Source organism: Trachymyrmex cornetzi, unplaced genomic scaffold, assembly GCF_001594075.2.
Source record: "Trachymyrmex cornetzi isolate Tcor2-1 unplaced genomic scaffold, Tcor1.1 scaffold61, whole genome shotgun sequence".
Classification (NCBI taxonomy): domain Eukaryota; kingdom Metazoa; phylum Arthropoda; class Insecta; order Hymenoptera; family Formicidae; genus Trachymyrmex; species Trachymyrmex cornetzi.
In genome coordinates this window covers 812,210-839,595 of record NW_017299926.1, presented here as the reverse complement: position 1 = coordinate 839,595, position 27,386 = coordinate 812,210, and the positions used below count along the sequence as shown (strand labels likewise).

The 27,386-nt window shown below is 34.9% G+C and overlaps 1 protein-coding gene across 2 annotated transcripts; it reads right to left on the bottom strand.

Moving 5' to 3' along the window:
- Positions 1–520: 520 nt before the first annotated feature.
- On the bottom strand, positions 521–13,814 carry LOC108766662 (uncharacterized). 2 transcript variants are annotated; one of them, XM_018516077.1, is made up of 3 exons: positions 13,775–13,814; positions 13,345–13,551; positions 521–552 (listed from the first exon to the last, which is right to left on the bottom strand). In XM_018516077.1, the coding sequence occupies exons 1-3, from the start codon at positions 13,779–13,781 to the stop codon at positions 536–538; spliced, it is 231 nt and encodes a 76-aa protein (XP_018371579.1). In that variant the 5' UTR covers positions 13,782–13,814; the 3' UTR covers positions 521–535. The 2 variants fall into 2 exon arrangements, with proteins under 2 accessions (XP_018371579.1, XP_018371578.1); XM_018516076.1 differs by lacking the exon at positions 521–552 and having other exon boundaries at positions 13,020–13,551.
- Between the last annotated feature and the right edge of the window lie 13,572 nt (positions 13,815–27,386).

The window sequence follows — 27,386 nt, the reverse complement described above, 5'->3', positions numbered from 1 at the left end:
GTTATATTGTACAAAAAAATAAAAGTCTGCAAGCTCCAAACGATATTACGTTTGGAGCTTAAAATAAAACACATGCAGGTAAATAAAAATGTCAATAAAATTCTTAAATTCTGTAAAAATGGAGCAATAGATAATTCTTCGGGTTATCGTGCTAAGACATGATTTCATAGTCAGCCAATCCAGAATCCTTTTTTACAATATATTCTTTTGGGGACACGCACACGTAGCCGATCCTGTTAAATCCTGGATCTGGGTCCTCGTCGAAATGCCGCGACGATCAACAGCGGTTATCGATGTCGAATTATCTCCAGACGATTCGGCGATTCGACCTCATATTCAGAACGAGGTCCTTGCGTCCTGATCCCGCTGTTCAGTTCAGCTAGATATCCTGAGGTAATATGCATTCGCCAGCCCGTCGAATGAATTATGCAAACTCTCAGGGACCCGATCCGCACAGTCTTTATGCATCGATTTCCCTTCTTCCTTTTGTCTTATTTTCGTTTCCTTTCTACGACGCTTACCCACTCCTGCTGACCTAGAATTTACAAACGTCTAGGAAAAAATGTAAGGATGTTCTTGAAAAAAATATATAGGACATATCTAAAAAATATATATATATATATTTATTAGTAACAATATCTTATTCATACTTGCTTATTAACAAATGAAATAATTAATAATTAATCAAATTGTCTGGAACAACTATTCGATATTGTCATTACAATCACAGTTCAGCAATTATTCATTCTTTAATCTGAAATGAAACAACAAACAGTTGTTGAATATCTAAGTTTGATAATATAAAATTCTGTATAAAAGTTCTTGAAATATGTAACAGATAAAAAAACTGCAATAGAAATGTGATAAAATGTACATAATATCTAATGGAAATCTCTTAACATCTAATGCGTAATGGATAAAAGTGATGTAGAAAATAGAACGGGGAGTGATTGTTTGTTATTCGCAACGACGGCACTGGCCGAAATATGAAATGCGCGCGTGTTGCTAAGCGAATTCAGGTCCGACCTAGCAATGGAAACTGCACTCGGCGAACTTACGAATCTAAATTCATTTATTCGACCGCGCGCGATCGACGCAGTCTGGTTTCCACAAGCGATGCAAATACCAAACAACGAGGTGTGGATCTGTTTGCAATTGGCTCCCACTCCATAGTAATATCACCGTTAGATCTAAACATAACCAGCTCGAAAGCTTATATTTATATTTTAACATTCTCGGAATATTTCACAGATAGCACTTATTGGTTCATGCACGTTTTATATGAGTTTCCTAAACGTATCTAATGTTTTGCAACCAGAAATATATATAGAACCGATATATACTACTGGGATTGGTATCATCAACAATATATTCGGATAATTAATGTTATTTATTACGAAAGTCAGAAATTCAAGAAAATATTTTCATCAAAGTCGATAAGTCTTTTTTCACCTTATAAGAATATAGATAATTTTAAAAAAGATTAGTATCAATTAATTATAGAAACTATTGACATAAAAAAATACTTAGCATCAATTATTGTTTATCGCACATAAAGAAATAAAAGTATAAATATTATCTTTATATAGCATTGACGTTGTTAATCCATTAATCTTTTAATTTCAATCAGTATTACATCAATATAGTGCAAGTGTATTGATTTTGATCATAGTAGCAAATAATTAATGACAAATATATTTATATTTTTCAGATTCTTGCAAGATTGTTCTGGGAAGTTGTCATTGTGTACCGTGACTAAAAGAGGTGGAGTTCGATATGCTTGAATGATCGCCGTGATCGATAAAACGATTCCTCGCAAAACTCGTATATTGTCGAAGATAAAAAAAACATAAGACGTCACAGTTCAGTACATAGAATTGCAACATTGACTATTATCGGATTGCAGTAATGTGGAAATGTTTAATTAATGTGGTATCGACGACACTTCGTGATTAATTGTTTACGATGTCGACAACTATGTTGTCTCTCCGCGTTAATCATTTGTTATATCGCACGCGCTATGCGTGTTCTCGTTCATACTTGGCTTGATTTACTAAGATGGAAATTAAGTACCAATAAAGTTTAATATTTAGATTGCTTTTGGTACCGAGACTCGCTTTTCTGTACGTAAATGTCCATGCAAACAGTACTTCGCGCCATTAAAATTATGCATCATAAGATTGTAAATACTCATATAATTATATGTTTTCTCTATTCATTAATAAATATATTTATATAAATTTAATATGTATAAAATTACATACAGACTCATAATTCGTGCTGGTAAGCAAATTTATCCATCGTCTATTTATATAAAATTGCAAATTTACAATAATTAAAAATTATATATATAAGAAATTTTACAAATTTTACATTCATTCCCAAATATTTTATTAGAATAAAAAATGCGAGATTGTATTATTTTCTCTCTTTTCTCAAACGTCGACATACATATATCTGCCTGAAATACCGTTAGACGATCGTTGTTGTGGCCGGTTGTCATAAGAAAACAGTCCATTTATTTCATTGGCTGAATGAAATTAATAACCACTCCACGCCAGAAGTTGCGTGCATCACGAATATTCTTTCATGTGCACTGTACTCTCGCAATTTAGTAATTATTAAGCTAATTTCGCGCGTTTGTTTTTGCCGGAACTCCTAAATAAGACAAAGGATGTAAAATTTTAATGATATGTGATCGGAAATAGACTATCCAATATAATCTGATGAAATTTTAACGACCATTTATTTTTATATTGAAACGTTGAAAATAACACAGATACTTTTCATTGAGTATTAAAATGATTTTTAAAGAATCGTTCCGCGATCCAAATTAAAATAAATTTATTTTTTCTAAAAGAAGATAGAATAAATTCATTTTTACATTTGCAAAGAGGAGAGAAGAGAAAAGAGAGAGCGGCCATCGTGTCGCGGTTCATGACATACACGACAGAAGATGAATGCTCTGCGCTTTTGTGAGCGAGCCGCAACTCCTTGGGCGGGATGCGTGTTTTCTTCATCTCTCGGTCCGACACCGTGTGTATACTCTTATGATGAATGTCGACATTAACTGAAACAATAATTCAATTAAGACTACCGTTATTCGCGGCTTGCTGGCATTGCGAGGTCGACAGGTATGTTGCTCGTGCGCGCGTGCCTATTGTGTATACTGCCCATAACATTGATATCGATCGAACGATATACGATTGAAAGTCATTTGTAATTGATACCCGATTTGTCGTTGGTATTATATAACGGACTACATTGTGGTTTTAAAAGTATGTACTATGAGACGTACACTCTAAATTTCTTACAGTGAAATCTCATTCCAAGAAAGTGAAAATACAACCACCCTTGAAAAAAAAAGTGAAAACATTTTTATCATTTCTTTAAAAAGAGTGACAACTTTCACATTTTTTACAGTGAATTTTCACTTTAAAAGAGTGAAATCTCACTCCAAAAAGTTAAAATTTCACTCTAAAAAGAGTGAAAAGCGTCACTTTTTTAAAAAAATGAAATATTTTCATTTTTTTTCAAGGGTGGTTGTATTTTCACCCTCTTGGAGTGAGATTTCAATGCAAATCATTTATAATGTACAAACACGATTGACGTAAACACATAATTAGCGTAATTCATTGAACTTCAATGAAAGCGCACATTTTGTACTGTTACTAGACAAAATACACAAAATTTTCTTATATTTATGTGTGATTAAATATTTACAATGTATTGTATTTATTTGATCTAAATGGCAAGACATAAAAATTAATTTCTTCATTTATCTCAAAACTATCTTTAAACTTAATGCTTTTTCCTCCCAATAAAACATATAATATGTCATTAAATATAATTACTGTTGATTAAATACTCGTCAGAACAGACTGTTCTTGCTTTCTCTTTGTAATTCCTTTTTTAATTTAAAGAGAAATTACTTCAATTTTTGTTTCAAGTACTATTAGCGTTTCAACGCAAAAAGAAAACTCGCGTTCATTATTTACAACACTAATTCGATCAAACAAGTTTCCGTACTCTTGGGATTCGTGAATGCACGGAACCATTGTTTCTACCTTGGTTTCTACGTTTCGTCTGCGGCTTTCGGCTTCTCCACTCTCGCTCTCGGCGAGAGATAACGGCGTAGGAGAGAGACGAGGGTCCCTCACCGAGTATAATTATTAGTCACGCTGTGGTCAGGGAATGTATACCTGGACGCGGTCTGACCGAGACCAGCGTAGATTCCATGTTATTTCCGCTGATTACATTCATTATCGGATTTAAAGTTAGTAGACCCTTAGTTAAGAGCATCCCGAACGTCTCGTTGGCCTGCCGAATGCTACGACTCTGACCGAGACTCCTGACGCACGAACACGGCCAGGAACCGCCGAGAACCGTATATTAATTTTATTGAGCCGCACCGATTATTTTGATCTGTGTTGTTCTCTACTGACCTCGTATTTCATTATTTCTCGTTTTGCTATCGCAAAAAAATGAACGTTTCCGTCGTTATTCGGAACAATCGAAATCGAATACAATCGACTTAGATAAGGCTTAGCCACCTCAAAATTATATATATATATATATATAATACTTTGATATACCTACTTTAATTTTATATTAAAATTTTGTTTAACTAACTTTTTTAGAAATAATAATTGTATTATAACTAAAGAATAAAAATGTGCTACTTATTAACATTTTTTTAACTTAAATTTTACTTTTAATTGGTTATATAATTCATAAATTATAATAATATTAATATCTCACAAAATTTAAAACATATTAATTTTAAATTAAGAGGTAATACTCTTATAACGTGCATGTGTATATATTTACGATTAGTACATACTGTTAAATTTTTCCATATTCGTTAAATTTTATTATTATTAATGATTGTTTATGCACTTATGTACATGATTAATGGTTTGATTACAAAGCTACGAACCGCAAGTTTTCAGATACTGCGTTACGAAATACAAAGTTACTTATCAGTGGTGGAATTGCTACGCCCATGCCAGATAAATGCATATGTATATATATATACATATATATATATATATGTATATATATACGCGATTTTGCATTATATACTTCCAAGCATTTATTTTCAGAACATATATGATATATACTATATATATATATATATAGTACATATCATGTGTTCCGAAAATAAATGCTTGGAAGTCGCAAAACGTTCTGTATTTTTCTCATATTAATATCACAGAGTGTAGGAAAAACAATCCAGCGATCAGGTCAACGCTGGGTCATCGCGTGAATTCAAAATATTTTTTGCCGAATAGCCACTTTTTTAGCACAGTAAATTAAGTTATTCTTATAGTTATAAAAATGAAATGGTTAACATATTTCTTCTTCTAGTCATAAACAAGAAAAATCGCATGTTTTAATCATGTTGACCACGTTTTTAGTAAATTGTAAATATCTGCTTATTTTTTACGTTTTTAATAAATTGAAAATATCTCTCTTTACTCTAATTTCTCTCAACTTAAATTTAACTTTATTTTTAACATTTATTCTTACATTAAAATTATTACTATAAAAGATATTTTTCACTTAGAACAAATAATGTTTTTAAACAACCACAATTGCGCACAATATACACTATTACGTTTTACACGATAAATTTGACCTTTCCATATTGCAGATGCATCAAAGCATGAAATGGATCAATGAAATCTACGACAGATTTTTCCGTCGGGCAATGAAATTGCTGATCGAACGATGTCATATTGGCCCCGATCGATACAATTGCGGCCAATTGTCGATGTTCTCGTTCCCGATCAATTGAATTTGCGGTGGGTGCTCGACATAGAACACAATGCCATATCAATGCCGATGCGAATGGTACAATCAATGAGCGGTGTTTGGAACGCCCACACTGAAAATTACGCAAACATCGATAACCCGGTTTTATCGAATTTGATTCATAAATTATCTATGTAATTCATACAGTGTACTTTCTTCAGCGTGGCTCTTAAATTTACATATTCCAGTTTTTATCTTTAAATTAGCCACGATAAACGAATACAAAAATATCATGTTATGAAGTGCGATAGATATTTTATTTTTAGACGCGTGATTACATAAATTAATGTGTAATTATAGAAAATAAATAAGATCGATATAACTAATACCAAATACATTTAAAGCCACTGATAATTGATGTACTGAATAATAACAATTGTTGCAGACGTATTATGATAATTGTTATATAATTAACATATAGGTATATGATAATAATATTATTATTATAGTATCTTTTATATTTATTTTGTATATTATACGAGATTTATCAATTGTATAGATAAAATAAATCAAATTTCTGGATTGCAATTAAATAATAAGTCTTTATTTGGACCCCTCTAATAAGTTTTTAAATCGTTAACGCGTTTTTGCATAATAAAAAAAATACTTCAATGTGGACAATAAAATAAAGTTGAAATTAAATTAGTTTTCTGATAGATGATTTTGTATATTATTAATATACTATTTTTGCAATAATATTATTTAATCACAAAAAATAACATTACGCTATTATAACTGCACTTGTATTAAAACAAAATATGTTTTATTGCGTGCGAAAAAATTGTGATATCATTAAAATCTACGATCCACCTAATTATTATTCGTGAACCGTCTATGTAATATACTTTGAGAAAGCCAGTCTTGATACGTCAAACGAGATGATGCCGGATAAACTCGTGTCTGGCTCCACTATCGATACATTAATTAAAACATCGATGCTCGGCCGTGACTGGCAGTGAACTCACGCCCAGATTCAATCATTCGAATACAACATAGCACTTTTATTTTGTTCCTGTCCTCTCGTTTGACATATCTTATTCTTTTTTTTACGACGCCCATTTTTGGTCTTTTTTATAAACTTTTTTATAACTTTTTATAAACTTTTTAATCTATTCTTGAAAAATGTCCTACACAGATTAATTAAGAAATATCAAGAAGAAATATATCAAGAGTGTGATTAAATGTAACTATAATAAAAAAAATAATAAAATGTTCAGACTTAAATTATCTTATTAAGGTTGGGCTGTTCCATCTCTTTCGGTAAACTTTAGCTCACTGTTTTACTCTCTTACTCTCTTATGCTGTTACTCTTTTACTCTTCTGTTTATCCAATAGATCAATTATCACATAGTTAATCTGAAGCTGAAACAACCGGCCTTATGTCTTTATATTATCTCTTTCGCGTTGTTGCTATACCAACATTAAAATAAACTTTAACAAGAATTTTATATAAATCAGAACAAAACACTAATAAAATAAATATATTTAAAATACAGATGTATAATTTCTTTTGTGCTAGATACATTGTTTTTAAACAAATACAAATAATTATTCCATTATACATTCATAATTACAAAATTTAAAAATCTATAATTTATCGTATATTATATGCTATATTTTATCAATCTATCATGGTTACTAAAACGATTATTTGCAGTAAATATAAATATTGAAAATTCACTTTACAATTCACTTTGTAGGAAGGGGATAGCAAAGAACCCTGTATAAACTTCGCCACCAGTTGCTTCGAAATTATATCGCTTCATGTGCAGCTACGCGCAGCGTGGGACACGGCGAATAAATCTCAACCCCCGGTGGACGCGCCGGGGGCGGTAGCGGAAGACTTCCGAGAAGAATAGAGAATAGAGTACGTGTTCTACCCCCGGAGAAGGGCGCGTCTCTAAGGGAGGAGCCGGGTAGCAAGGATGCCGTCGAGGAGGCGGTGGAGGAGAAGGGACGAAGAGAGGTATCAGGATGTGGCGTGGGAACGGAGGGAGAGAATGCTCGCCACCCCTCTCATCGCCGACTCGCTCATCGGAAGGGGAACAGCGGGGGGGAGGTGAGTTTTGCAACCCCCATGGTCGACAACGAAAATCGTCGTCGTCACTTAGTCGTTTCTCGTTCATTGACACGCGTGGGTTTGTTTTTCGACGTGAGACAAGTTTGTCGAGTGGGATTCGTGATAAAAGGAGACAACTCTTCTAGTTGACGTTTCTTTGAATATAAATAATTATTAGTCAATTTACTACGAGAACTTTTATTGTTAACGTTTTTTTATCAACGCGCACTGTCATAAACAGTGCAAAAAAATATCATGAAAGCATATCGTATTAGTTTTGAAGTAACTCTAGAAAAATTATCAATTTATTATCAATTATTTTCTTTTATAAAATCGATGTTATGAAATGAATGCTGTGTCTCAGAAAAATTATCAAATTGCTGCCTACATTAAAATCTCTTACAATGGTGGAGGTAATCCATCCAACATACGTGAATGAGGAGCGAAATTTTAAAGCGGTGAGTACAATAGATTATATAAAATAATTCATAAACGGTATATATCATATTATTATATAACATAATATTGTTAAAAGCACTTGATAGTTTCGATAATGAGAATGTTATCTCTATAATCTGTGGAGGTAGTCTCACGTTCATGAGACGTTCTATTATATATTAACCGATATCACACGTGTATAACAGTTAAATTCACTGCGCATATAATTACGACAAATATGTTATCAAAAGCCGACTATCTCATACAAATATACCTATCTGTACTTACTCTACTTATTTATTTATTATTCTTGAAAGAAATGTTTTTGTGTGAAAAAAAGATTTGCAACACGCAATAACATTGATTTTATAAATGATGAATTAAACTAATATAACTTTTGATTATTCTCATCGATCGAGTGTCGGTTTAATTAATTAGTAAGTTGTTGTGAGTCTACAAATCATAAAGCGTATGCTCCGTGAAACATATTAAGTGGTTTCAAAGATAAACGCATTTCGAGGGAGAGAGAAGCCAAAAAAAGTCTTCCCGCAAGTTGAACGAGACTCTACGAATGTATGTATTTACATGAAACGCGCGAGAAACCGGAGTATCGCGGGTAATCGAAGGAGATGGAGAAGCACTCGATTCGCGAATGAGAGGCTGAGACCGGTAGAGAGAATGGAGTAGAGAAAGAGAGGAGAGAAGGAGCAAGACGTCCGACGGAGAGAGGAGAGGGTGCCTCGCGAAGGGGGAACCCTGAGGAACGAGGGGAGACCATGCGTGCCCCACTCCCGCTGACCCTCTCTCTCCCTACCAAGGCTCGTGTCGCGTGTCCCATCTCCCACTTCTCTCCTACCGATACGTACACCGACACCACCGCCGCCGCTGCCGCGAATCCGATGTACCCACACGCGCGCGCGCGCGCCCATGTGTGCATCTGCATGTGGTTCTACACTGTAGTTAACCGCAGTACCCGCGCATTCGTTCCGATGGAAAATGCAGTATGTTCTATTGATACGAAAGAAAGAGAGAGAGGGGGGAGGGAGGGAGAGAGAGAGAGAGGGTGGCCCGCGCGGGTTAGCGGGATTGGAGGGAGTCGAAGGATAGGAAGGTACCGTCGTGCGTGGCGGAGATGCACGCGCGCGCGCACGACAGTGTGACGGTGGCCACGCGTGTGGTGGAAAGAGAGACCCCGTCGGAAGAGAGGTACGAGAGGACGAGAGAAGAGACGGAGGAGAGAGAGGTGAGACTTCTCCTCAGGGGCCTTAGTCGCCGACTGTCCGCTACTACGCGCGGTGTTAACACCACTATCGTCGTCATCGTCCAGCCCTCTCTTTCTCTCCTTCAACGCTCTACCATCCCTCCCACTCCGCCCTCTCTCCCTTTCCCTCTCACCTGTTGCGGCGCACCCCTTTGATCCAGTCATTTTCGTGCGCCCCGCTTGAAGATCGCACTTCGCAGCGCAGCGCGCACTACCTCGTTCGGTATCCTTGGAGGAACTATCACGTGTCCTAGAAACAGCCAGGCCACGATCGGATCGGTGAGATCTTCGAAAGAAATCGCGAAGAGAGGACGCGCGTCAATCTTCAGAAGAAATCGCGAAGAGAAGACGACCGTTTTGCTTCTGGATATCAAATTGATCATGGATTTCAAGCGAAGAAAAGTTTAAATCGCGGGCTTCCATCGGGATGGAAAATTATTAAGAGAGTAGTCTCTCGAGAAAAAACTTCCTTGATTATCAAGAAGTCACGACTGGGTTCCCAGGACTAATGATACATTGTTGGGTCGATGATTGTAATTATTTGAAATTTCTTGGAACTGGTCTGTGTTTGGATTATTTATTGATCCGAGATCCATAACACGACCGTGGATGTGGAAAATGATGCGGTAAACAACATTGTTATACTCCCGCTACATTTAAGATCTCCGAGTTATTTTCCAAAGTATATGTATTTCATTCGATATCGTTCTATCATTGAAAGTATCTCTGTAATCTCTGTAACTATTTTCACGTGAACTATGAAAGATCGACTGTGGTGCAAACTGATGGACGATTTATGAAAGATAAGCCTGTTTGAAACGTGACGATAAAAGAAACGAAACATTGTCGATCAATATATCGGTTTCCTTTTTGTGAGAAGTTGACTTGTTCGAAGAGTGAATTTTGAAAAGTGTCAGACAAATGCATATAATATGAGTCCCAAGTGAAGTGGAGTGTTGGCTACGAAGTGTACTGGCATTAAACGGTGTTCTCCATCTCATCGTCATCATTGAACGACCGTCGATAAACGGATTCACGCTGCCATCTGCACGAGAGGTGAGATCGTCACGAAACGTGATTTCTTATCAGAAATTTTATCGAATTTACATATCATTAATTTTCTCTTAACCAGATTCTACTTACATAAAACAAAAAAGACCGTGGAAAAAATGTCAAGTCATTCAAACTGAGAAACGTTCGATTATTTTTATATTCTAGTGTTAAACTTATTTCTTTTATATACATATATTAATTAAAAGGACGAACTTCTTAATAACAAATACGTGCTGCATTAAATTATCTCATATTTACATCACAAACAAAACGGACAGGACTGAATTAGAGATGAGAAATGTAGCGTTAATTCATTTAACGAATCTAACGCTTGCTATTACGAGCATTCTATTACAATTGTCTCTATTTACATTCAATTAATATCATTAAATTGCAGAGGATATCAATATTATTGTTGAGCAAATTTCAATTGTCGCAAATTTTCTTCACCCACTAATTATTTCAAATCTAAAATACCTGTTCAAATTTCACGACGCACTAAGAATGAAAAAAAGAGGAGTTTCAACTGACATTACGAAGCGTTTAAACGTTACTCACATCGCCAGAGATTATCGGCAGAGATATCACAAAAGTTCGTCGACTAATTGCTTCGGGACAACGAGGGTGACGTATAGGGCAGTGGATGATTATCATAAAAAGAAATGGCCTTTTGCCTTATCAGAGATCATTAGTGTTTGTCTATATCTATCACTTGAAAGTATTTATTAACGTTTCCTCTGTCATGTTGACAATTAAATCGTTCCTTTTATCCCGTATGTTTGAACATGCGTCACAAAACTCAGGCATCATCCCCGGGCTAGGAACAACGGGGCCTGACTGTAAAGCCGTCAGCGGGAATGATAAGCGAGCGTTAACTTTATGTTGAGCGCTCCCTCAACAAAACGTGTGTTTGATAAAAATAAACTTTCGAATGATATCATTTACGGAGAATGTGTACCGAGAGCAAGTCTCTCTCGTCTGCGCTCGCGTGCGCTCGTTTAACGAGCGGTAATAAAAAAATATCTAATAAGCTACCGCCACAATAATTAATTCCGGCAATAGCATTAATCGTTGCCATCGAGGCGGCAATTATTTTTAAACGTATTGCCGTTACGCGTTTCATCGTAAAACTCGCTATACTGCCAATGCTTTTTCTACCCAATATCCCGTAGCGGCGTAAACCGCCGGGTTCTCTCGAAAAGCAAAACGCGCATTTACTTCGTCAGAGATTAAACAGAGCCTATCTTTGGAGCATTTGGCTTCAACTAAAAATATTATCCAAGATCCTTTGTGTGTGTATATGCATATAACTATATATTTTTAGTAAGGAAATACTACAATGTATTATAGACTACACGTCAGAGTATATAACTTAAATTAAAATTAAGACAAAAGAATGTCATATATTGATGTCACAAATGTATTGTTGATTCGCTGGCAATGATTTTGTTTATCTCTGTTGTCACTTTCTTAGAAGGATTTTCCTAATTCATAAGATACAAGCATTATAGACATCCGTGAAGTCTTTTGATATTCTGCTTTGAGACTCTCCGCCGTAAGTTATGGCAGACACGTGGGATATCACATAAATCACGCATGAGTATGCGGAATAAAGGGAAAAGAAGTGAGAGGTGAGGTAGAGACAGTAGAGGTATGCCATCTAATATAGATACACTATCGCACAATAACAGTAGCGCGTACATGCTCGCGTTGGCACACGCGCACGATTCGGTACTTACATAATTCGCGCGTGTTACAAGTAGTAACGCGGGTAGCCGACATGCAATCCGCTCATTCTTTCGCGGTTGGAACTGATTGCATCTGAGATACAGGCCAGGCGGTTTGCTCATAAGAATACGTCAGTACAAACAGCTAGCTCTAAGAAAATAGACCACTCCTTCGCTCTGCAGCGCGCGAAAATCACCTTTTAACCTGGGATGTAATATCTACTTCAGATAACTATATCTTCAAATTGTCTTAATATAAATAGAGCCGATGGAAACAGGTTCACTTATGTATTCCATTTCTCGTTTAATTTCCACATATCTCATTATGCCTCTTTTAATCATTTTGCTAAAGGATAAAATAGAATCGTTCCAAAGAATGTTTCCTATCTTCTGAGTTTATTTTAAGTTCAAGTAATTAATCTGACTGATAGTCTGATACATGATATTTATAGTTTTTTAATCAGGATTGTTTTTTTATTGATTTTTTAGACGAAAGTGTAGCACGCTTAATTTTGCAATGGTGAACACTGTAAATTAATATCTATTTTTTATAAAGGCATTTAACCTACGCCAGGAGTAATACAAAATAAAGACCGCCATCGTAAGATTTTAAACAACTCACTCTTGATAATACATAATAACAATTGCAATTATATCCGTGAAGATATTTTTTGTCGTCCTTGCATGACATTACAGATCGCAATTTCCACCCGAACGATTTACAACGCAATTTTGACATGTACGGCTAAAGCACGTATTCACAGGACAATATTGCAAATTCTTTTTACCGTTTATGCACACATAGTACGCACTACAATCCTGTATGTCGTAAGATAATTTGGACTGCGGCCAAATGCCATTTTTGTTTTGTAAAGGACAATGAACGCAGTCGGCTGTCCACGGCCAATCGCAGACCTGTCCGCGTCTATTATAGTGCAGTCTTATTTGAGTTCCCTCGATCAGAGGACACTCCATCAAGATTCTTGTACCCCATTGACACTTGTAAAACTTCGTGCAATCGGTTTCATGTGGGATATGGGTCGTGGTTGTGTTGCTCTCTCGATATGGACATCTTGTCGGAATGCCATCCTCGTAGTATCCTTCTTTCAAAATCGATTGTTCAAGTTGATCTTCCTTTGCAATAACTTCATTGTTAGCCCAAAATCCCAGGAAGGTGATGACAATTACGTATATTCCTATATCGAATCACATTATAGGATATCATTTACAGTATAATTATTGTAAATCGTAATATAGTCGACTTTATTATAATTAGAGAAATGTCAATTATTTAATATATGTTATAATTTATAGAAATTTCAATTAATAAAAATCTTCCGGTATATATAATATAAATATATGTATATTTTCATCGTTCAATAATCTATGCATTATTATAAAAATATATTAAGTGCTTACCCCTCATAGTCTGTTGTTTAGTCAACTTAAGAATTTGAAAAAAAAAACGTATCGTTTGTTACATTAACACACCTTCCTCACTTATTTAAATATTGTAACTAATTAGAAAGTTAGACGGAGCGGTTTTTATAAATACGCATTATCACAAAGATAAATTATCACATATCGAAGATAACCTTGATAAATAGATCGAAGATATGTGGTGTGTGTGTTTCCTCTTTATGTATTATTTCGCAGAAGTATAAAATCTATAAAATAATACATAAAAATTTATTTATATAAACAGAAAAAAGAATAATCAGAAAAAAATTATTTCGTAAATTATTATATTGTAACAATTTTTGTGCGTTATTCGCACTGAGAGATTTTGTTAATTTGACAAGGCACCAGTATCTTTAACAAATTATTTATTGATGTAGACAACAAATTATATTGTTTTAATTTGTTATGATTAATGCTAGTCTGTTATTCCAACCAGTTATTAATAATAGAAACAATTTATACAAAACCTATTTTTTTTATAGACTTTTATTTACTAGCAATACTGATTATTTTTATTTATATCATAAATCGTGTATTATTTGTTACATTAACGAATAATGAGAAATTATTCGCAATAGTAACTGATTGATTCATTTTCGTACCAAACTATCACATTTGTTATCCCTTTTTTGTTCCTATAACAAATTCATTTGACTCATTTCTCTCAGTGCGCAAAACAATAGTATACGAAAGTTGGAATAATAATTAAATTTTTTATCATACAATTTTTATCGCTAAGTTTGTTTAAAATAAATATGACTTATAAATATGTTGATAAAAGATATGTAATCATTTAATTAAAAGATGTTCAGATATTAGATAATTAAAACTCCCAAAATCTTTTTTATCATTCCACTTTCCAAGTATTGCTTTATGATTCAGAGGTACACGAATCTTTGGAGGAAATATAATCTTCTGTTATCAGTTAAAATCTTAGAATTTTACGTCATATCTCGATCAACTTAATTATAACATTACCGAAGCACGTAATCAGAATTGCTGCCAAATACTATATGTATAAAAGGAAGAGAAATTAGTCCAAATGAGAGAGGATTCCTCGCATACGCCCGGATGAGGATGAACGAGTGTGTAATCGATTAATCCTGCAGGCGCAGCAGGATATCTCCGTGCCAACGAAAACACAGTAGGAATGACATTAAAATACAACGAGATACGGTCAACCCGTCGCCGTCGTCGAAAAATTCTGACTCCAATGTCGTCGCGTAATAGCATTTGTAACCCCGGCTCCCGGTAGCATAACAAGTAGCTGATCATTTTGCAGGCAACGTTTATTGTTATATTATATGTAACACGTAAAACTGTCTTACTTTATATATGCTTGAAATTAATGTACACGCATGAGTTTATTATTCTATATGTAATTATTGCTTTGTAATTATATAGGATCTTTATTAAATTTAAACAACATTATTGGAAAGATTATGTATGTATGTATGTGTGCGTATTAGCTTTCTGTATCAATTATCACCTATTAATTAATTTGAATGTTATAACTGTAGTGATATAGTTCGTTTACCGTAAATAAATTGCGCGCAAAATAATTAATGTGTAATAAATTAATTGCTTCTAAAAGTGTCAAAAAGCAATAAGCTAATTTTATTCTTAAGTGTTTTTGTAATGTGAAAAAAGAAATGCAAGAAAATGAAACGCTAAAAATTACGAGATTATATATAATATCTAAGAGTAAGCCAAGTATATATATATATATATATATATATATATATATGTGTGAATTTCTATTGTTTGATAAATAACATCAAACTCGTTATTCATCAAGTACTGTGATAACATTCAAATAATTACAATTAAAATTATTTTTGTTTAACAATAATAACGTTTATATTATAAAAATTGAATTTTTTTCGCTAGAATTATAATTAATAATTCTTTAACATTGCATTCTCCATGAAGAGATTTCGAAATCGATTGATTTGTTATTCGTATTTTGCCATTGCGTACGGAACTGTAAATGCGGAGTGAATGAAGTGAAAGTAGCTTCGAGAGATTGGACTTGTTTCAGCGGATCTATTATTCCTGATTTATTGGTGATGACGGCGGTAGCGTTCGATACGAAGTTTGTTTGCAATACGTCAACTCTGTATAGAAATTCCATCATTGTCGTTACGCGCTAACAGCAATGCTAGTTAATGATTGAATACACTACCATAATAGATATATTTAATGGATCTGTGAAAATAGCTAATACATCCACCGCACGCAGTCGTAATTTTATATTATTTTACATCTAAATTTTAATAGCTCTACAGTTAGAATTTTCAATAATTTTGTATATTAATATAAATCAATTTACAATTTATTCTACGTATAATTTAAATATAAAGTAATAGTTAAAATATTTCTAAAAAATTAAATGTTATTTTGTCGATTTTGTTTATTATTTCATTATATCTCTCGACATTATTACTCTCTTGATAAAACACTTTCTTTACTTTTAATTTTTATTTATGTATAATATTATAATAATTTATAAAAATTATTGTTATTTATATTATTTATAATTTAACGAATCTAACGAAACGACTATACATTTGAAATTCCAAGTACAACGAAGCGAAATCGTAAGTTTCGATATGGCCTGCTATATAGATACCATTCGATCATAAATCCCCACGCAATTCTGGTTATCGCGTCGAAGTAGACTGCCGCTTGGCGGCAATTTGTTATCGGCCGATTTATTGCATTTCAGCGGCTGTCGCGGAACGTCGTGGTAAACGAAAGTATCTATTCAGGATTGCGACTTCTGTCGACAGAGTATGTCAGTGAAGAAATACCAATACAGTGAAGAAATACGCGCTATACGCCATAACTTGCCGTACGTATACCTACCAGTAGCATAGCAACTAGGGGCTGGATGTACCGACCGTATTGTATATACATATATATATGTATATATATATATATATATATATAATGCGCCATATATCATCACTATGTAGCTCTCGCATGCCCAAACTCGCACGCACGCACGTGCGCACGCATGCACGCCTGTACATACGTGCGGATGCCTAAGGGCTGGATTACGTACACACGTCATACGTATAAATACGTTTTGCGTAGCGATCATACGCGCGCGAACAACGCGTGTGCGTGTATGCGCTTGCCCTAAAGGAGACAGATGCGTAGTGCGCACGCATTTGTGTCCTGGCACGCGAGCACCCTCGCACGACTCTTTCTTCTCGCACTGCACTCTAAATTTTTTGCAGTGAAATCTCACTCCAAGAAAATGAAAATACACTACCCAATTTTCATTCTGTTTAGAATGAATTTTCGCTTCAAAGGAGTGAGATTTCACTGAGTAAAAATTGTTACTCTTTTTCAAAAAGTGAAATATTTTTGTCTGTCTTCAAGGGTGGTTGTATTTTCACTCTCTTGGAGTGAGATTTGACTGCAAGAAATTTAGAGTGTACAGACTTGCGATTCCGCCATCTTTCAATAAGTCGATGCGTCTTGAAGTAAACCACATTTTGATACAAAATATATTTGTGTAATTCCTTGAAATTTATATTAATAAAAAGCACTAAAATAATAATTCTCTTACATTTAAATAAAAATTTTAGATACGTGATAAGAAAATAAATTATTGTAAATGAAGTCATGTAATGTACAATAAGATAATACATTGACCATGAAGCACAAAAAGTGTCTTTCATAAACAATTTGTAATTGTATTCTACTTAGATTATTATTTAATTAATTATTTTACTTAAAAATGTAGTAAAAGCAAAGGAAATATTTTCACTGATTCTAAAAAAAATATACTCATTGTTCGTTCTTTTCTGTAATAATCAAATCAATTTGTAGTTTTATTTCTAATTTTCATCGGACAATATTCATTACACAGAGATTATCAATTTCTTGTATATTTCGAAATGCGTAAGATATCGAATCAGATCGCATCGTAATCAAAAAGCAAAATCGCAACGCTATGTATCCGTGATGGTCACTATTGTCAAGAGGACGGCTTGGTTTATATATAAAAAGATTCGTACACGTAAGAGAGACACGTGCCGAAGGAATCGCAACTTTGGCGGAGCAGCTGGCGAGCCGAGCCAAAAGAAACATCAAGGAGTTCCCTAGTCTAGACCTAGATCCGTCTCTAGACGATCAGATGGACGGGCAAACGGACAAACGGAAAGGAAGGAGAGAAAGAGAGAGACAGATCGCCAGACGTAAGGCCCAAAGATCACGACGACGGTAGCACGTGCCCCATTCAAGACGCCGTCTTGCTGCTAGGGCCCCTCCACCCTCGTAACTTAGCCTCACCTAATCCAACCTCCTTGTAGCCAGGGCTATTCAACCGGTGACGAAGCGAGCTCTTTGTGACCCGAATTCGATCAAAGTAGCGCTAGTACTGATTCAGCCGCCGTCTCGCTTTCTTTCACGCTTTTTTTATCACGCCACACATCAGGAAGTTATAACGTCCGTTGCCTTTCGACAGGGCCTTGCGAGGCCCCCCGAACTTAAGACGGCTAATCAGCGCGAAATAATAGAACAGGGAACAGTAATAAAGATTGGGTACTGCGATGTTTCTGCTTTCAGCGTGTAACTCGTTATATATCTCTTGAAACTTTGATGTTTTTTAATACTACGATGACGGAGGCAAGGAGGATATTTTTTTGCCAAAGGATGTATATATATATATTGCAGATAAATTTAGTTTCATAACTGTAACTATATAATTACAGAATATGTAGGCAAGTGTATAAAACACAGGGAGCTGATGAACAGTTTTTGTAAGTTTTATTTATCGATTCCTTGATCACGTTTTTTTTTAAATCGCTATTTGCTTAACAAAATAAAAAATTATTTTAATCCGATGTAATTTTAAATATCAAATATTTTAAAATAACCATACATATAAAAAGTTTACATTTTTTTCATAAAGAAATAATTAAAAAAGCATAGAAGTCAGTTTACAACATATTAAATTTAATATTATTAGAGATAATGATTAGCAAATTGAAAAACATCCATAAAAAACACGACACAATGGTCTGCCATAGAACCGCAAGTTGACATACATCCCGTCGCTTTACACTCTAAACGTTCACCCAACTGTGTCTCCATTTTCCTTTTTCTTCAAAGAAAATCCAAGTTTCCAATAGTAAGTGCCAATTTGTCAGAGGTTCGCAGACAAACAGACATTTAACGTGCGTAACCGCCCTCGCACATAAATCAGGAAAAGAATATTAGCTTTTATAACGTTAGCACGCCCTTCAGAACCCTACAGGGGATTGCTTTCACTGCCTCTTGTAAACTCGGTAGCCATAAAGATTCGGAAGCTTTTTAGAAACTTTGACTTTTCTTTCGGGATAGAAGAGCAATAGACCAACAAAGATAGACCACCCGTTGTTCCTGTTTGCATCATTTAAGGACAACGGTTCGCAAGCTATGTGCCTTGAAATTGCAACGGACATCATCGTTCAAAGAACCGTAAAGATCACGGGATGTCCACCCGCAATAGAAAAAGAGAAAAAAGAAGAATGATGGAAACCAACTGAAGGAGCATAAACCTTCCTAACACTGGGCCAGGCTTTTTTCCTTGAGAGGCGTGTCATCGCTATATGGTCATAAATTTATAATTCCTCAATTTGACCAATACAAGAAATCTTCTTTTCTTATCTTTTACTATATTTTAATACCACGATGACGGAGGATATTTTTTTTGCCAAAGGATGTATATATATTGCAGATAAATTTAGTTTCATAACTGCAACTATATAATTACAGAATATGTAGGCAAGTGTATAAAACACAGGGAGTTGATAAACAGTTTTTGCAAGTTTTATTTATCGATTTCTTGATCACGTTAGATGTTCTCATTTTTATGCATTTATATGATAATCCGTAAAATTTAAGAATTGTTAATATCAAAATTTTCAAATATTTATATTTTTGTTTTTCTTTTGCAAGAATGAATGTATACATATATTTCTCACATTATTCATATATAATACTTCCTACAAACATACATTTGTTAAAACAAATAAAAAGTCTAATTTTTCATTAGTCTTCATGTTATTACACACTTCATATTATTCTTTTCTTATTTAGAAATCTATAATTAAAATTAAGTTAATTAAGGGAGAAGTATTGTATGTGTATAAATTAGAAAAGATTATAGGAATATAAATTTTTTATTTTTTTTTTTTAATATTCAATCCTTAATATTATTTCTCCATCATTCTAAAATGGATAAAATCCATCAGAACATTACATTCAGAATATCCATCAGAATATCTACGCTAATTGAGGAACAAAAGCAACAGGCTAGTAATGCGATTAATAAGGCACTTTAAGGCTCATAATTTTTGCTACATATCGTTTAGTCCCTCATGGAGTAGCCAGTAGTCCGGGAATAATGGCGATGGCCTCTCATTAGTTCTCGGAACACTAAATCCGTTCGTCTAATTACATAGCAGCCAAGGCAAGTCTCGCATGAAAACGATTCGCGAAGCCATAATGCTATAAGAATTTCTGTCTAAAATTTCAGAATATAAGCATTTTATATATAACTAACATATTTCATATATATATATAGTATATACCATTCTCCACCCACTAATTATTACTGCACAATTATTTTACATAAAACGTATATTGGCTATTTATATTATAATTATTATTGCGTATCAATTGTGGAAACCTACGAGAAAGTAACAAATTTTTATCGTGAAAATATTCTCTAACATTTTGTGAAAAAAGCCGTCTAAAAGTCGCGATGTAATGTCTATATCTTAATATTTGATAAAAAAAGCTTTTCGATTTTGATATTAAGTCATCAAAAATGATATTATTATCCGAAAAGAATCTGTGAAACATATTTATTTATTTGTACTATAAAAAATACGTGTATGTAGAATTATATAGGAAGACGCAAAAAATACGAAATAGCGAATGATTCTTTTTAAATTTAGCATATTGCGATGTTTTGTGCTAAACGTTCGTTCTACGTCATAATATCCAGCGTGCTCGCATGACGCGTCACTATTGGACACTACCGCGGTTAGTATGGCGGCGGTGAACCAATTCAGGTTTCTTTGGAGCCCGACTTCTCTTTTCACGTCGCCTCGAAAGGAGAGCTCGATATTCTTTCAGAAGAGCGATAAAGGTTTCGCGCGCCCGGGCGCACGCTGAAAGGAGGACTCTCGCAGCGTGTGAAACCATCGGCGCGATCTGCCGCGGGCGATCGTTAATAATAAAGCTTCATTATGGCCCGCAGAGCAACAGTACATAGCGTACAATTACTCGTCAATTCTGTCAACGTATATCGTCATGTCGCGGGATACCTACGCTATTTCCGAAAAGAATTGTAGTACACTCACGCGATACACACATATGTTGCCGTTCAAATTTACCAGAAAAGCTTCTATCTTTCAATCTAAAACACTTTTTGAGATCCTTTCTGATCACGCACACTAATTCGACATGGGAAAAGTTGTAGTCTTTTTTTTAAAGAAAATTGGACTGTCTAATTATCTCTAAATAATATCTGTGGATTCTTAACGTCCTGCAGTTGTAGTACTACTTTTAATATTTTTACACATTAGATTTATTTTAAATTTTAGGTACGCTCACAATTTTTAAATGTTTACATTTTTTATAGTTACACCTTTATAGTTTGTTGGGGAGTTCATCCAAATTTGAAGTCGCTTAAACTTTATTTTCTTCTTTCCCAGAGCATTGATCGCGATGAGGATCTCACAAGGCCATAATTATCTTCACAGATCCTTCAATTCCTAGTAGAAGTAGACGTAACGCAACATGACGGGCGACTCGGCATTACGCACCTCTCTCGCGAAAGATACAAATTGAGATAGCTGCATCGCACAGAGGACTACATCGCGCCCCTGCGGGGCTTCGTTGTTCCTGTACCATTGTCTCGTGAATACAGTGAGGGGGCGGAGGGGGTCCTAAAAGGCAAATACACGCGTGGTTTACACGCGGAGTACACGGCAAGCTGCAACAGCGAGCGTCTCGTCATAACGGTCGCCGACGAGGTCACGGGGAATACGGGCGACAGGACAGGCAGCCCAGCCCGAGGGCTATTATTGTGTGCGGACGACGATCTTTATGTGAGATCTTACACAGGGTCCTACGGGGCTCCCCTTTCCACCCTGCGTCGCACGCCTATGGCAGTATATGGAGGGTGCTGCGGTTTCACTATTTCTCTCTCTCTCTCTCTCTCTCTCTCTCATCAATTCCTCCGTTCTTCCACGTGCTGGGGCTCTCTGTAATCTCTCTTCATACTCGAACACCCTCTCTCTGCCGCCTTGCAAATCTCTTTAGGCGTTAAAAAACGCTATATGACAAAGAAAAAAGATTTTATAACTCGAAGAGAAAAATTACTGGTTGGTAACCCCACAACTTCCCTAAAATAATTCAAAACAGATGATTTAACGTTCTTATCTGTCTTCAATTCTGATTGTATTTCAATATTTTGTTAAAATTATTGCTTATTAAAATATAATCGTTGCCGTATCTCATTTATTTATAAGAAAAGACCGGTATAATAGAATTTTGTAAAATCTTTGTTTTATTATACATTCTACTTATTTGCTTTCATATTTAATCTAATGTTCAATATTACTCTAACCGACTCACTGTCTTTAAATGAAACTACCTAACAAGAGTTCAGAGAGTATGACAAATATCTTTACTCATCTCTATCTCTTTGTTATCATCACGTATTCTTGAAAATTCCACTCTCGCAATTAATCTTTGCAACGACGGAAGTGTCCTTCATAAAAACCCGTCCATATGATTTCTTACTCACTGAGCCATTATTTATCTTTACATAACTGATGCTACAATCCTGTAAATACGTATTCGCATCTAGATTTACCAGGAATATATCTCCTCGGGAATAAATCGTGTTCTTTCTCTCTCTCTCTCTTTCTCTCTATCCTCAGTCTGCGGTAGAAACATACTCAAGCAGCGGCGGTGGCGATAGCATGGTAGGGGCAAATCCTAATGAGGATTCCCTCTCTACACCGGCTACAGCCGACCGGCGCAAAGTAAATGAGCAGGTGCCTCTGGTATGCGCCCCGCCTACGCTTTCCACTCCGCTCCTCGTTCTCCACACACGTCTCACCGAACCTTCTCTTTTTTTCTCTCTCTCTCTCTCTCTTTCTCTCTGTCTGTCTCTCTTCTGGCGCGCTCGTGATGGAAGATTGCGTGGAAAAATGGTCGCCGCGCCCGACAAATTATTCGTTTTCCTCCGTAGTGTGTTTCCCTACCGACCTATCCCCTTTCCTACAAACAGGACCAGTCACGATCGTATTAGAGTGCATTAGGAAAGCCAACGTCATAATTCACGCTCGAATTCTCGGTGTTCCGCTTCGCCACGTTTGGGAACCTGTTGCGCTAGCGAGTTGCTGTATCGTAGGTGGATCGTGTAAATTACTTCTGTATTCCGTGTGCCACTTTCCTGATGCAGGCATTAAGTTTCCTCTGTCCTCTTTACGTTACTTCTATGGCCCGCGTGTATTAATCCTTATATTTATGATTCCCAAGCGGCGCTCGACCTTCCGATTATATTACTTTACAAGTTTATTCCACGAATATTTTAAACGTTAAATTATATTTAGATGGACATGTTGCATTTCTAACAAAAAAATTTACCGTGAAATAGTCATTCTAAATTAATCGAATTAATAATTACAGAATACTTTCAATAATTTGTATCTCTAACTGAATGAAATAATGTAAATTATATGTAATCATATGTATAACATTACGGAATAATAATTGTCTAACTAAAATTAAGTTTTAAAAAACTAATTTAAGTAGTTTTTCTTTTTAGCGACGGCAAAATGCATTATGAAAAACTTTAGAATTGTCTTGTATAAAACATCTCTTGGGTGCTCCGATTATTTTTAAAATTTTCACTGGTTTTTATATGCGAGTGCATTCGATTCGAGTATTTTCTTCCGGCGAAAGCAATCGAAAGCGGGAATTTAGATAAATCGACATGTAATCCCCTTATCTGTTCGATCACGGATGACAAATCGACGGGACGGTCGTTAGACTTTCAACCTTGAAGAGAGACCTTCCAAAGGTGAGCAGAGGCGGTGACACGGCTGGCTAAATCGGGAGGAGAGTTCTCGGAGCAAGACTCCTCTCTTCTAGTCGTACGTGCCCGCGAAGAGGTCTTCGAGACAGAGCAAACGCGCGCGCTTTTTTAATACTCGTATAGTCGTGCATGCTCAGTTGCGTGCTGGCGCATGAACGCGCGCTCGCGCGTATACGTACCTGCACGTGTTTGCTTAAAATCTTGACGCATGACCGACCGTTTGATTTGTTTTTCCTTCCTCAGGGCCGGTATAAATGCTTGCACAGAGCTAAAATGTCGGCTACAAGATTTCAACCCTTTAATAACATATTTAAAAACGAGATATTTTTATACAATGCGAAAGGATTTTGCTGAATTATTTAGAAAATTTAACTAGATATAGATTTGAAAATAATTTTGTTGGATTGTCAAAATAATTATGCAAAAAACTCAAGTGTGATAAGCAAGACTGCGAAAAAGATTTATATTCTACAGCTATAAAAAATGAAATGTTCATTTTAACTTAAAAATGTATAATGAACTTTCTCAGATGTTAATGTTAACATTTTTGCATGTCTCAGAAAGTCTATTATACGTCTTTAAGTTAAAATTAATATTTTATTTTTTACAGTGTATCAGTTTGAATGTCCTATGTAATTATTTTGATAGTTCAACAGAATTATTTTCTGCATCTAGTTGAATTTCCAGATATACTTTAACAAAATCGTTCTTTTTTGTGTAAAAATAACGATGTTTATTATCGTGTAAAACTCATAAATATCAAATTTTTGTTTAATTATTGGCAATATAACTTGTTAAAAAAATATTGTTATGTTACACAGCGGAAAAATTAATATTTACATTCTTTAATGCTTTTATATGTAATAATACAATAGTCAAATATTATAGTGATAATAGTAGTTGCGAAATATTTATCATTTCTTCTTGGTTTATGCGAAAGGTCTTCTTTTCAATCAAAACGGCATCAATAATTTTGACATGCTGTAATAATTATATTGTTTAATAAAATTCTTTTTGTCTCTTCTTGTACAGTCTGAAGAAAATAAAACTGTGCTTTTCATGGTAAAGAATTAATTTAGGTTCTCAGTTCCACTAATTGTAATTGAATTATTACATTCCATAACACCGATTAGATAACTGTATGTAATAATTCAAAATGATAACGTGAAAAAAGTCTTCAATCTCGAGATACGAATCCGATCCTGTATGATTTCTGGAAGAGAAGTCACCGTCCGTCCTTCGCCGATCATATACTACTGGAGACGTATACGTCTCACTCCGTTCGTCTCCCAAAGTTATCGTATCTTCTCTCACCTCTCGGAAAAGGACGAACACCTCCCTATGGACCTTCCTTCGCCGCGGTATGTAAATACGAGAAACGAGAAGGCTCCTCATCTCGGGCGACCGACCGCGGTGCAACGTATCGTATTCCGCAGCCATTTGTCTTCGCGATCCGGGATTACGTTACCGCGATGATACACGATGACATTTATTTCGGGATTTGTTCGGCTCAGGCCATGGTCCTTTCTCTCCTTCCCATGCAGGAATCCTTCGCGGACACTCCTTTCGTCGCGAGCCACGCGCATTTGTGCACAACCGGAATCATGTGAAATAAATGCTCGGGAAAAGTATTTTCTTAAATATTATTCTTACATATTATCACAAAAATGAGATTAAATTTATTTAATCAACTTTAAAATGTTATCAATACAAATTTTACGTACAAATGAACGAAGTCATTTGTACATAAAAGTGCTGAGCTAAGTCTTCAGTAATAATTATAACGATTACTGAATGCTTAACTTAGAATTTAATGACTTCACTCATTTGTACGTAAAATTATGTATCGACAGCATTCTAAGATTATAAAATCTATTAATGAAATGTAAAGATAAATAATAGCACTACTTTGAATTTTTGCCAAGTATTACGATTTTATAAGTAATAAAAAATTATTTTTTGTTAATATTAATAATTTAGTTCATTAAATCTAGAATTTAGGAAATCATATTCCTTAAGCATGTTTCTATGATGCAGCGTGTAAAACGATGGTGATTTAGATCTGTTACCGTTACCGTGTTCTCTTGTCACACAAGGGATTAGCAAAATCTGATATAACGCGATATTATGAGCGCGAAGATTCTGTAAACGCAGATGCCGTTACGAAATCCTAACGTAACGCGCACGAGCTCCCTAAAAAGGGAGCGCATGGCGGAGATCAAACAGCTGGATCATCTCGTGCGTGCCTTTAGGTAAGGATCTCTTTCTTGCGGGAAAGGTGGGTATACACCCAGGTGCAAAGCCCGAAAGGCGTACGTCACAATGCGCGTACATACGCACGCGTGGTTTGTGCGATGTGACGTGAAAGTCGCGCGTAAAAAAAAAGAAAAGGAAGTGTAGTCTTTTTACGTTAACGCAAGTCAATGACCGTTTTCTGCCTTCCCGGAAAGTACATTGATTGTAGAATGGGCTTTATTCTACCTTATTCTACTGCGACATTTATTATCGAACTAAAAATTGTAATTATAGATAAATATATTATGGATATAACATTAGTACATGGAGAAAATTTCATATTTAAAATTAGTATAATGTTGTAGAAGGACATCATGACAATTATAAGTTTAAACGCTATAGCTATTTTTTTTAAACAATAATGCAACATAATTTTTACACTTTTTCATAGTAAAAAATTTTTATTACAAAATCAAAATTTGTTGAATAAAAATTAGTATTGTAAAGATAAGTAAAAAATATGTACCTAGCAAATTTTGTTTGCGTACCATAGTAAAAATTAACTGTTTTCATGTTAGAATATGGCTTAAACATTAATTTTTAACAAAAATTGCTTTAATTGTGTGATAAAAATTAGTTATTACCATGATAAAAGTTATGTCGGAATATCATGTTGTGATGGTCCATTGAAAATACAAGACAGTAAAGTGCAATTTAAAATTGTATTAAAACTTAATGTAAAATTTTCTCCGTGTATAAATAACGTACACTAATAGAAATAAAAAATTAATTTATAACAAAAATGCAAAACATAAAGGAATAGTTATTTTCAAAATTGTATTTGAATACGCTGAGCAAACTAGCAATTGTAAAACTATTGAATATCAATTGTTTATGATTGATATACACTTCTAGATCTTTCATTCAGATCTACCCGTTAGAACTCTATTAATAGAAAATATAACTGTCAAAGATGCAGTAAATATAGATTCATTATTTCCTAATGAACATTCACGGTGTCTATCTTATTGCGTTTTCCTAATCGAGAAACATTATGTAGGCATCGAATCGAGAAAGTGGCAATCAAGATAACGTAAATTGCATCAGTCACTTCGTACCTGACAAAGAGATCAGAGAACAACGAGATATATGACGATCTATATGTGTTGTACACGCGTTGTGTCGCACGCTTCAACCTGTAATTACGTTAGATTTTAC